Source organism: Vanessa tameamea, chromosome 16, assembly GCF_037043105.1.
Source record: "Vanessa tameamea isolate UH-Manoa-2023 chromosome 16, ilVanTame1 primary haplotype, whole genome shotgun sequence".
Lineage (NCBI taxonomy): Eukaryota > Metazoa > Arthropoda > Insecta > Lepidoptera > Nymphalidae > Vanessa > Vanessa tameamea.
Genome location: NC_087324.1, coordinates 1,238,887 through 1,251,775, shown reverse-complemented (window position 1 = coordinate 1,251,775; position 12,889 = coordinate 1,238,887). Strand labels below are relative to the sequence as shown.

General features: G+C 32.1%; 2 protein-coding genes across 4 annotated transcripts in view; one reads left to right on the top strand and one right to left on the bottom strand.

Annotated features, from left to right (window-relative positions):
• Positions 1-4,485, bottom strand: part of LOC113396156 (probable E3 ubiquitin-protein ligase sinah) — a 56,210-nt gene extending 51,725 nt beyond the window's left edge. Inside the window, exon 1 of the mRNA XM_026633983.2 lies at positions 4,199-4,485. Within this exon, the coding sequence (XP_026489768.1) occupies positions 4,199-4,222 (24 nt within the window). The 5' untranslated portion in view covers positions 4,223-4,485. The remainder of the gene's footprint in view (positions 1-4,198) is intronic.
• The window catches only part of LOC113396155 (adenylate cyclase type 2-like), a 198,437-nt gene that overhangs the window by 156,007 nt on the left and 29,541 nt on the right, over positions 1-12,889 (top strand). The window lies entirely within an intron of this gene.

Genomic DNA, 12,889 nt, shown 5'->3' with positions numbered 1-12,889 from the left:
CATTTAGTATATATTTTAGTATTATATTACAATGACTTCCCGCATGACGTCATCACTAATTATAAAATCAATACATTGCACTTTATCACAAAAAAGCCGAGTGTTTTTTTATAATTGATAACAGAAATTTCCTATAGCGTCATTATAAATAACATCTATTCGCGAAATACACTAAATAAATTAATATCTATGTTCATAATAGTTATGTCAGCGTTTCTGGACGTCAATTTGCTCTTTTCTTTTAATCTATGTACGTAGAAATAAAATTAAAAAAAAACAAATTTTCTCTAGAAATTTCATCAAATTCCTTTCAGTGGTTTGCCGTGAAGGCGTAACAGGTAGACACACATACAGTCAGCATTCGTATTTATAATATAAGTACAGATTATATAAAGTATATCTCCTATACAATTTCTTTGTCTATAGAGATTATCCGTCGTGGCCGAGGCTAAAGAATACAATATTTAAATAACGCTTAGAAATTAAATACCTACCATAAAAATAATAACGATAAAATTTTGGCTAATGTCTTTCGATCGGTAAGGTTATTTACTTACGTTAATTACTTTTGTTAATTACTTGACATTCGAATAACATTTGATATTTTATTTTTTTCTGCATCATATATTTTTATTATATTATACGCTGTAACAAACCTAATATTATGATAAAATTTTGCTCCACGGGTTCGCACGCGTGTTTGTTTTCTATAGCTGTCTCTTTGGTCTGGTGAACATATGGAGGCCAAGGTTCTGGGTTCAAGCCTCGAGTCGAGCATAAAAAGTTATTGGGTTCTCTTGTCAAGAAATCCGAGTTTGATAATAGAATGTTCAATAAATAGAATAGTTCTTTTTATAATTTTCCAATGAACCACTACCATTTTTGAATTTTCGAGGTAAACTCCAGTGAAAAGCTCTTAGATAAAATGAATCACAGTTATTTATTACAGTGAAGTATTTCCAAGAATATCATTACCTAATTTCATTTGCGATGTTTAGTCACCATTTTGTTTTAATAATCACCTTTTTTAAGCATGATGACGTTTGATTACGATTACTATGTTTAACTAACGAACTCAGACTTTGACGTGTGATGTTTTTAAGGCCATAAATACTTGATTAAAGAATGAACTGAATTTCTAGCGAGGTGAGAACCGAGATAAATTTGTTTGATCGTAGGGAGTAGTGACAAATTCTAAATAAAATACTAATAGAAAACTATAGTATTCACTTGTAGCGATTTTATATTCATTGGAGTTATATTATGGAAATAGTGAATTTTTGATCATGTTTACAATTACTTCTACTAGTATCGTGTACACAGAAGGTGGTCCGACGACCTGGTGAAGGTCGCGGGAAGCCGCTGGTTGCGGGCTGCACAAGACGCGTCGTTGTGGCGATCTTTGGGGGAGGCCTATGTCCAGCAGTGGACGTCCTTCGGCTGACAATGAACATTTATTTATTCCAACAACCGTTACTTAAGCGTTAAATCTGTCATCTCGTCATAAATTTACGTAAAATAAGTGTAAAGTCATAAATGACTACATTTAAATGCAATATTGTTCAATTCAAGTCTCTATTTACACAAGTATTATTTAAATACTTCCTTGAAATCCTTGGAATACACTACAGCCTTTTTATTGCAATTGCCATTTTAAAATTTAAATTTAACGCTTTGAATTCAATCATAATTCAAAGTAAAAAAGGGTAATATACTGAATTTATTTGGTAAAAAAGTAACTACTGTTTTAGTTTTATAGCATAGGTAGCTTTGAATTTAATAAATCTCGTTAAGTTACCAATCAATAACAATTGAGAATACCTTTATTTATATATATATGGTGTTCAATGATTATCTGAATTAATCCACGATCACGATTCACATGTCCAAGCTAATTTTTTCCCTTGTAAGTTACAAGAGCAGCGTCTACGTAGCGAAACAACCATTCTTTCTCAGTCAGCCCGATTGGAAATAATTTATTAATACTCGTTTTACTATTTGATTTTTCTTCTATTTATAAATTACGTTTTGTGTCTTCGTTCAAGAGCCGAGATGGCCTAGTTGTTAGAACGCGTGCATCTTAACCGATGATTTCGGGTTCAAACCCAGGCAGGCACCGCTGAATTTACATGTGCTTAATTTGTTTGTAATTCATCTCGTGCTCGGCGGTGAAGGAAAACATCGTGAGGAAACCTGCTTGTGTCTAATTTCAACGAAATTCTGCCACATGTGTATTCCACCAACCCGCATTGGAGCAGCGTGGTGGAATATGCTCCATACCTTCTCCTCAACGGGAGAGGAGGCCTTAGCCCAGCAGTGGGAAATTTACAGGCTGATTATTATTATTATGTCTTCGTTGTATGATGAATAAATAAATGTCTTGTAAGGTAAAAATAAGAGATATGTCTTACAATTTTGAAATGAAAATTGAAAATTTTTACTTGGTTGTAGGGCTTTGTGCACGCTTGTCTGGGTGGGTACCACTCACCATATATTCTACTGCTAAATAGTAATACTTAGTAGTATTGCATTCGGTTTGAGCGGTGTGTGATAGTTTAACAAGGGACACAAAATCTTAATTGAAAAATTTCAATGCGCCACGCATTGGCAATGTTAATGGTTAATATTTCTTACAACGCCTCTGTCTATGCGGAAGATTAGTTTAGCATGCATAGTTTATTTTTTTGTTAATAATTATTTTGAATGAAAACGCTTTACTGAATATAGCTAAGTATAACTTAATTATTTTCTAACATTATATATAAATAAATAGATATATATATATAAATAAAAGAAAAATAAAGTGCGCTTTAAATAGAAACGTTTACCTAATTAGTTATTCAATCCACACCAATGACCTGTTACTTCCCTACTTGCGAATAGTTGATCTTAATTACTAAAACAGCATATGTTCCAAAATGTATATTCTAAACTGAGGCTTTTTGTTAATTCTGTTATTAACAATAACAAAATTAATCATTGTCGACAATCCTGCACTTTTATCACTTTTCATGTTCAAACAGGACACCGAATTAAAAATGTATAAATCGTACGTATAATCGTATCGTTTATAGGGGGTATCAAATATACATAAAAATTCAAATGTATACAATACTGTTTGGTTGAAGATTGTTTGAATTTGGATTAATATAAAATATCGTGATAATGCAATTTTTTTTTAATCATGAGATATTTTTGTACACAAATAAAATAATTCTTAAAAAGTGTTGTGTATTTTAAGCGTGAAATTTAATTAATATTTCAACTTGAATTCTGTTCATTTATTTGAAGTATGTCATATGAGTGTTGCATTTTATCTTACTGCGTATTATTAGCATTCATTTAATATCTACATACAGTTTGCATAGTAATCGTTTCCTTATACTTTTTATGGTATCTTAAGGACAGGACTCATCTAAACGATGAGTCCTTTTTAATTAGCATTAGTCATAACCAAAAAAGCCTAAGAGTCAAAACGGCCCAGTGAATAGAGGTCGTCGAACTAAACCTAAGATTGCAAATTAAAATTTACACTACTGAATTTTCAAGTGCTTAGATTTGCGTACAATTCATCCATACGATGAAGGCCAACATCTAAAAAAACGTGCATATGATGTTATTATGCCATATGAATATTCCAAATGGTAGAGTAGCTTAGTTATAAGGTCTTAACTGGTGAGAAGGCCTTTTCCCATTGTGGGATATTACCGGTTCGTTATTTCATAATATTTTATTAAATAACATTGGAGTCATATTTGTTCAAATTACTCTCATAAATCATAAGATCTTAAGTCTCTACTTAGCAAGACGAGGGTTTCGATACTGACTTCATTCAACTTAAAATATAATATCAATAATGATAAAATTTGTAAAGCAGTCCAGTAACATAGATACAATTAAATACATTTTTCTATATTATATAGTATCTATAATAAATAAATAAATAAAGTTCTTTCTGTATTTTATATTATAATTACGCTGTTTCTCATGATATATATATTTGTTTTTAAATATTTACTGCTGAGTGTGAAGCAATAATATACTTTCCTAATACCGTGAACGAGACAAACAGGTCGACACGATTAATGCAATGCTATACCTATTTATTGTTATTAATAAAACGCTTTACATAATTATGGTAAACCCATTTTTGTCAAAAATATCCTCAAAACACAATATACATAAAACATTAACTCACCAATCCTTGAATTCTTGGAAACATGTTGTTTTGAAAATTCACTGACCACAATATAAAAACACTAAAAACTATAAAACATCGATAATATAACACAATGAACTCTTATCACGAACACTAACTGAGTAACCGTAAATAAAATGTCATTATGAGGGAATCAGTTACGGGGTTCCGCAAGGCGCAGGACTCGGGTCGCTGTTGTAAATAGTGTACTTGCGCACGAGCCGACGCGTCGAATGCTTATGGTTGCACTTTACGCGAAGCCGGCATACGCGTGAATCACACGTCGTCTAAAGTGGGGAGTGATGTCCCTTTATCTGAAACTACATAGCTTTGCAAACAGTGATTTTATTTTTTCGTCGATTGCTCGATTAGTTGATGTTTGAGTGTTCTTTGTTGACATGCGGTATGTCTTTGTTATACGCGAAAGTGAGAAATGAGAACGTCAATCGATGTTATAATGTTGTCACTCAATTTATATCTAGGTCATATTTAGATATACGACAAATCGATAAATTTATTGCGTATTTAATTGCAAAATTTTTAGAATTACTCGAAGCGTTTTATAAATAAATGGATTATGGATTATTTGCATCATTATTTTGTAAGGTCGGTTTATCTGTGCTACTTCAGAACAAAGAGTTTCTTGTCCCAACGTTCGTCTGGTGGATTTCATTAGCACTTTAGTAGGTCGAGATATATTGCATCTTACCTTATTAGTTGATAATGCAATCTGGAATATATTGTTCTAGGTCTATTTCGTAGTTTTTCTTTGTTATATCGAATTAGAGACTAGTTTACAATGCTCTATTTAGTAAGAACAGAATTGAATTTTGTGAACCGTCTTAATTTTGGACAATCAAAATTTACCAATATAAAGTCAGATTTCCAATATTAATTTTATTGCAAAAAACCCCTAGCTGCAATAATAATGCAAAGTATTGTGTATAAGTATAACACTCAGACTCGTATTGATCTAGATTATAGGAGTTATAAAAATTCCAGGCGACGCGCGTTGGGCCTTGTCGAATATGATCAAGACTAAGATCATAGGAATAGGACCAAAACCATCTTTTTTTTGAAGGAAGAGAGATAGCTAAGTACGGTACTTGCACCTGGGCGCTTATGCTGCTTAAGACTCGGCTGATCAAAATTAACTTTTTTTTAAATCTTAAAGATTCATCTTCGAATGATCTTTTTTTTTTAGAGCTATTATAAATAGTACTTAAAATTAAAATTAAATCTGTTGTATGAAGTTCTTATTTTCAATATTTATATGATAGGTACTATACCTTATCTCTTACATAAATATGAGCTAAGCAGTGAACACTGCAGGTTTATGGGCAACATATACAACATTTATGATCGAAAGGGCTTTGTAACATTGGGATTTAGAAGTGCGTGTCACCTTTCTCTCCTACATTACAACATATGTGCAATATTGTCTGACTAAACACAAAACATATTATAAAAAAGTATTTATTAAACTTATTTGTGATATTGTTTATGGTAGTGATACAAAGTTCCAAAAAATTGGTTTTAATTAGAAACTAATTCTTAATGCTGATTGTTATTGAATTTACACTGGGACACTGACACTGGATCAGTTTGGGTGGTTTCTATCCAAACAACTGATGTTTTGTCCCTGAAAGAATTTGCTTCGTCACGAAACTTTATAACAGAAGTAACCTAAGGAGAGAATACTTAATTGATTATAGTCCTTGAATTTTAAGATCTATTTGTAAAAGTACTATTTACTCTACAGATTTATATTATAAAATAAAAACATTATTGATATTGTTATTGTAAAGTAAATAAAATGCTCAAACAAATACATTTATTTGAATTAAAACGCATTTTATGATTGTTTGTTTTATATAATACCTGATGAAATATATTCTACAAATAAATAGAAAAAAACTGAATTGCTTACGAAAATTTCATGATTTTTCTCGTCGTTTAGGTTTAATTCTTTGAAATATAATATTAGCCATAATTGTCCATCTTTAGTAGTGCTATCTACCCCGTGACGATGACGTTAAATAAAATCAAAAGTGTTTTAGATGTTCTAAATTTAATTTCCATCGTATAAGAATAGAAATTAAGTTTCTACGATTATTATTAAATAAGATAAAGCGATGTCTAGTTTTGTAACAATTATTTCAACTTGAGATATTATGCATTCAGTACAAGAAGTTTCACCACCTGTAATGTTCTTATCCTTATGTATATATATACATAAGGATATATATACTATATATACACTATATATATACTACTTGTGCCTGTAGTTGAACTGGCTCACTCCCGTCGTTGATACCATTTCACTCTTCACTAACTATTACTGTTTGGCGGTAGAATATCTGATGAGTAGGTGATATCTACCCAGACGTTTGGCACAGCTTGACCATCGAGCAATATCAAAAATGTAATTTATACGGCATACTAAATAAGTTCAATGAATTTAATAACCTACAATTGTAATGTAACATTTTATTGATTAAAAAAATATATAGACTCTATTATCCTCGTATTGCTTATCTCTTAACTGCGCAGGCTCTTAAATCTACGTCGTGTAAATTTAACACTACACTATCAGTTATTTGCTAATCATATCTTTTATCTAAATTCGATTGCATTTTATCTATTGTCTATCTACTATTAATAAGTATACCATTTATCTGTATGATTAGCCGATAAGATTGCAATATGTTAACTCAATAGATTTACAACAGTATCAGTGACACGGTCAGGAATACTCCTGTTATTTGATCCCTTTTCCATAAAAGTGGAATAAAATGGTGTAAAACCTTCATATTCAAAGATATTTATCCTTTCGTATCCATACATATCCTGCTCGTTTGCAAACTATGACATAAAAAAAAAAATTAGCTGCTTTTTTTTAAATATAAGTATATATTCTTTTATGACATTTGTTGGCGGATTAGCATTTGGGCCACCTGATGGTAAGTGGATGATGGCGCTGTAAGAAATATTAACCATTCCTTACATTGCCAATATGCCACCAACCTTGGGGACTAAGATGTTATGTCCCTTGGGCCTGTAGTTACACTGGCTCACCGTTCAAACCGGAACACAACAGTACTGTTGTTTGGCGGTAGAATACCTGATGAGTGGGTGGTATCAGACAGGCTTGCACAAAGTCCTACCACCGTGTAAAAATATGTTCTGGTCTGTATATACAAAATTAAAAGTATCACCTGTTATGTGTCTTGAATTAACATTGTTATTTAATTCAATTATGTTAAAGTCAGATCAATTCAAGGCTATTGAGCTCAAATTATTCGGTTAATGTACTCGTATGTGAAAAATAATAATTTAACAATTTAATATATTCACTAGTAATTCGTATACAATTGCGTATCTAATCTCTCTCGAAATATACGAATTCTCACAAATACCTAAATCAGCTTTAGTTGAATATTTATCTTGCAGTAAACATTTTGGATAATATGCGGTACATACGTCAATGGAACACGCTGTATAAAGACATGATAAAGTTGATGTTTTAATGATTTGTTAACCGTTGATTATTTACGATAGATCACATGGAACGTCTTATAGTATTAACCTATAAACGATACATTAATAAAATACAATAGAGGCTTTCTTCGGTTTTTTGTTTCACGATAATGATTAATTTAGTCATGTGACACGATACATTTGAAGGATATATTTCTATATGGTCTATGAATTATTATAAGGTCATTGATACTATACCCGTCAAATCAAGTTCAATAAACATTAACTCAAATAAGTTACTTTTTTATGATATAGGTAGGTGGCAATAGAACTAGTGGTAAGTGGTCACCACCGCAAGTAGACATTGACGCTTTAAAAAATATTATTCATTCCTCACATGGCCAATGCTCATCCAACCTTGGTGCTGGTAGCTGTAGCTACACTGGCTTACTCACCTTTTAAACCGGAACACAACAATATAAATTATTGTTTGGCGGTAGAGATCAGATGAGTGGGTGGTAGCTACCTAGCCGGGCTTGCACAAAGCCCAAATATTCAGATTTATTTTTTAATTCATATATAATTTATTATTTCTGTTACCATAATAAAATCGTTTTCGATAAAGATTGACATTATATTCCTTATCTGGGAATTGTGATGATCCTCTACTATTATAAATATGAAAGTTGGAGTTTGTTAGTCAATAAAGATAAAACAGCTGCACAGATTTTAATGAGATTTTAAATAGCTTATATCGATACTACTATAGGCAACCTAATAGCTGACATTAATTAAGCTACAGGAAATATATGTCAAAGAAAATTATTTGAAACGTACCAACATAATACCGTCTTTTAATTATATTTATGTTTTATTTTTTTATGAGTCCCGAATTTAATCTTACACAACCTGTCACTTCGACAGTGCGAAAAGAAGTCCTGACAATTGACAAGCAGTCGTACTGACGTTCCTCGTTACGTTTATAATCTATATTGACTAGTGTTGCCAACTTCAAAACGAAATCTCCCGCACAACGTTACAACAACAACATAAATAACGTCCACAGAGTAAACCGAGACACAATAACTGAGTCGAGAAAGTGATCTACACTTTTAAAAACAACTATGTCAAGTAAGCATAAGCAATTTTTGTAAAGTAAACAAGTTATAACCCGGTCATGGTGTCAGTTCATATTTATTTGTTTTATTATCAAACATATTTACATCCATCGTATTAAGGACGACGATCGCTCTTGATAACATTGACGCGATAAGACGGGACCTGTAGTATTAATACCGAAAAAATCGTATTATTTAATAGAGATAATCATACATTTAAATTGATGTCTGTGTGGTTTTAAGTATTTTTTAATAATTTCTTAGTTAGTAGTTACTTTTGTCTGTTTGTCGATATAAAATGATATACAACATTATAGATTAACAATATACTTTATAATCTACTAATTAACAGCTTTTATATAAGCTATTTCTGATATACATAATGTAACTAGCTGTCGCCCGCGGCTTCGCTCGCGTTTTAGGGGGTTGGTTGTCATGTGTTAGGCAAAAATAGTCTATGTACTTGCTTAGAGTTCAAGTTTGCTTTATACCAATTTCTGTCATTTTCGGTACATTGGTTTGGCAGTGAAAGAGCGACAGACAGACAGACAGACAGTGTTACTTTCACATTAATAATATTAGTATAGATTATATGTTTGATTGTTGTTGTTATAAACAGACAATTCTCAACGAGTATGCAAATTGACAGGTGACGGTTCTTATGTTTGATTTTTGACAGTCATTTAATAAGTATACCGCTTCTATATCGAATTTTGACTTTAACCTTGAAACATTTTAGGTGCTCGTTTATCTAATTTTTATACTTGAAGATAATGTTCTCGCATTTTCTTACGTATTTATTATCATTATATTTAGAATTTTTTAAGACAGCTTAACACAATACGATTTTAAGGAATGTGAAAATTATACCTTGTCCCGAGTTAGAGGAACGATGATAAGAATTAAAAATATCTTTAGAAAAAAAAAGACTCGGGAAGAAGGCGACATCAAAGGCGAATAATTGTTGATGAATGCCGACAGCATTTTAATACGTATTACAACTACTAAGTGAATTTAAAATAAAACTAAAGGATATTAGATGAAAATCGATTGTGAAAATAATACCCCAAGAAACAAATAAGCAAACAGACAAAATATATCGATAACAAAATCGTGGTGGTAAAATAAACACATTACGACGTAACGACGTCGTGTAGCCGGCATTGACACCACGAGGAAGCTGAGGCATTTCCTGTAGTAACCTTTGTTCGTTATACTTCTGACGCTGAACCTGGAGTATTTTATAATACGACCGTCGATTATTATCTGATATACAATATTTTGTAAACCCAATGTTTACCAAAATGGTCGCATCTCAAGTTTAAGCATATATGGTTGTGTGCATGTGTTTATATATGCGTGTATAACAACTTTAGTCTGACCAATCGAAATAAAACTCAAAACAATATCAGACTGAATCAAATTAGAATACCGTTAAAGGAAAAAATTACGATTTTTTTTAAAACAAATAAAGTTGTATAGTAACCGTGACGTATCTTGATAATCAATTTTAAATTCTTATCGAAACTTATGGTCTGAATATTTTGATACACGAATAGATTATAGATATATTATTGTGTTACATTTATATCACAACAGACATGTCGTCTGTGTCTTTGTCACGTGTATCTTACTCAGCATCTTATGCGTCAGAATTAAAAAAAAAAAACATTCTTTTTATCGAAATATGGTATTTTAACGCAATATAAATATGAGTTTGAATGTGTCCTTGAAGGGGTGTTATTTGTCTTCGTGTGTCTGGGTTCTATTCTGGTCTGGATGTAATTCGGCCAGTCTATTCATAATCGGAATATAAATAATATAGTCTATTCAGACTATTCAAAATAAATGCTATTAAGTGCATAAATAACGGTTAGCGATTTTATTACAATAAAGTAGTGACCTTAAAGGATGGTCATAACTTTTAGTCTAATTTAAAATCGGCAATTATGAATAAATAAATAATTTAAATAAAGTGAGGCTGTTAATATCTGTGTAATCAGTACTGTTTCTTTGTGTTTTTACAGTCGGAAAGATTATTACCAGTTACGAAAATTTTCGGCTTTCTTTCAATACCACACACGATGTTATTTATGGACACAAAAAAGCATTTACCTTGTCCATTTAGTACAGAGGGTTATTTTATAACACTTAAATGCCAACGTTACAACTGCATATTATGACAATCCAGTTACGTTATTTGCCCTGAATGGCTTCACCGGATATCGTTGGCGTTTACTAAGTCTCAAGCGTGTAAATTAAATCTGACTCAAGAGCTCAGACTTTATGCTCTTCCTAACACCGCAAACTTAAACTGGTCCTCTGGCTCTCAGCTGAGGAAATTATTAAAAGTGTGGATAAAGATTGATCGAGCTTTGGAGCTAATCAACTGAAACGCGTATCTGATTGAGTTCAGATAAAACTTGCAATCCAAAATTTTCCATATAATGTGACTTTTTTGAGCCGAGATGGCCCAGTGGTTAGAACGCGTGCATCTTAACCGATGATTTCGGGTTCAAACCCATGCAAGCACCACTGAATTTTCATGTGCTTAATTCGTGTTTATAATTCATCTCGTGCTCGGTGGTGAAGGAAAACATCGTGAGGAAACATGCATGTGTCTAATTTCAACGAAATTCTGCCACATGTGTTTTCCGTCAAACCGCATTGGAGCAGCGTGGTGTAAAATGCTTCAAACCTACTCCTCAAAGGGGCAGGAGGCCTTAGCCCAGCAGGCGAATATTTACAGGCCGCTAATGTAAAAAAAAAATGTGACTTTTTTTCGATAGCAGTGATATATATAAAAAAAACATAAAAATATATATACTTATATGTTTAAGGTTATGAAACAGTAAAAATGTCCATTGCCAGTACCTAATCCCAACCATTACAGACCCTTGTCTGCAATAATTTAGTCGGAAAAAAGAAAAATATAAACAAATAAATACTGTATAATTGTTATTGAATTCCATAACGTTCAGGAAACTGTAGCTAATTAAAACATACGTTATTATTTTTGTTCACATTAAACATTTACAATAAATGTAGACTTGCTTTAGTCAGCGCGGTTACGTGAGCTGCGTATATTTGGGTCATTGTTAATAAACCGGTTTTGATACAGACGATCACGCATGGTTAAAACCTCCTTAATATAAACTGCAACCTCTAACTGAATTAACACTGATTTATTTTGTAGCTTCAATATCAGTTCTACTATAGAAAAAATGGGCAAGTACGATTCGAACACGTGCACTAAGGGTTCCGTACCACCAGATATATTGACAAACACTGATGTATCGATAAATTTAAGGCTATTTGAGCTAAAAATTATTCTTGCCAAATTTCATGATGTCAACGGGTAATACATAATATACTTACCTATAATAGGTTTTGATTCCCTTATATATAGAATATATGTACATATCTCTTGATTGCGTAGACTTAGAGGTTTGATTTTTCAAAGCTCTAAGTCTACGCAGTCTTCAGAATTTGGTATTAACTTCAACTTTATACCTCTACGTGTTCCTGAGAAAAAGAGCCTTGACGGACAAACAGACATATGAACAACGAAGTGATCTTACGAGGGTCCCTTTTTCTTTTAGACGTACGGAATCCTAAAAACACTCGACAATTTATTAAAGTAACAATTTTTTCACTGTGTACATGAAATAGTATACACAAATAATATGCATTGAAAATAGCTTGTGTGCAAATCAAAACGACACGGAATATTGTTGAATCGTTATTTCGATCTGTCAATGAAGGAGCGTTATATAGATCCACTTTTTTTAGTTCACCTCTATTTCTAATATTAAATGTTTTACTTCAACACATTGTTTGATTACATAAAGGCTATTTCACTGATAAATAATATTGCTTTAACTGATAAAATTAAGCCCCGTTGGTCAAGAGGCTAGCCTAAGTGTCTGTAGATCTCGAGGTTCTGGCCGATAAACTGATATTTATGTCCCTTCAAAGAAATTTTCGGTAGATGGACTTTGTGAAGTAGCAGTGATTATACTTCCGTGCATCATGAAACCATTCATACGGCGGAACTCTTTTCGGTTATGCCGAATTAACAGTTCCGTGACTC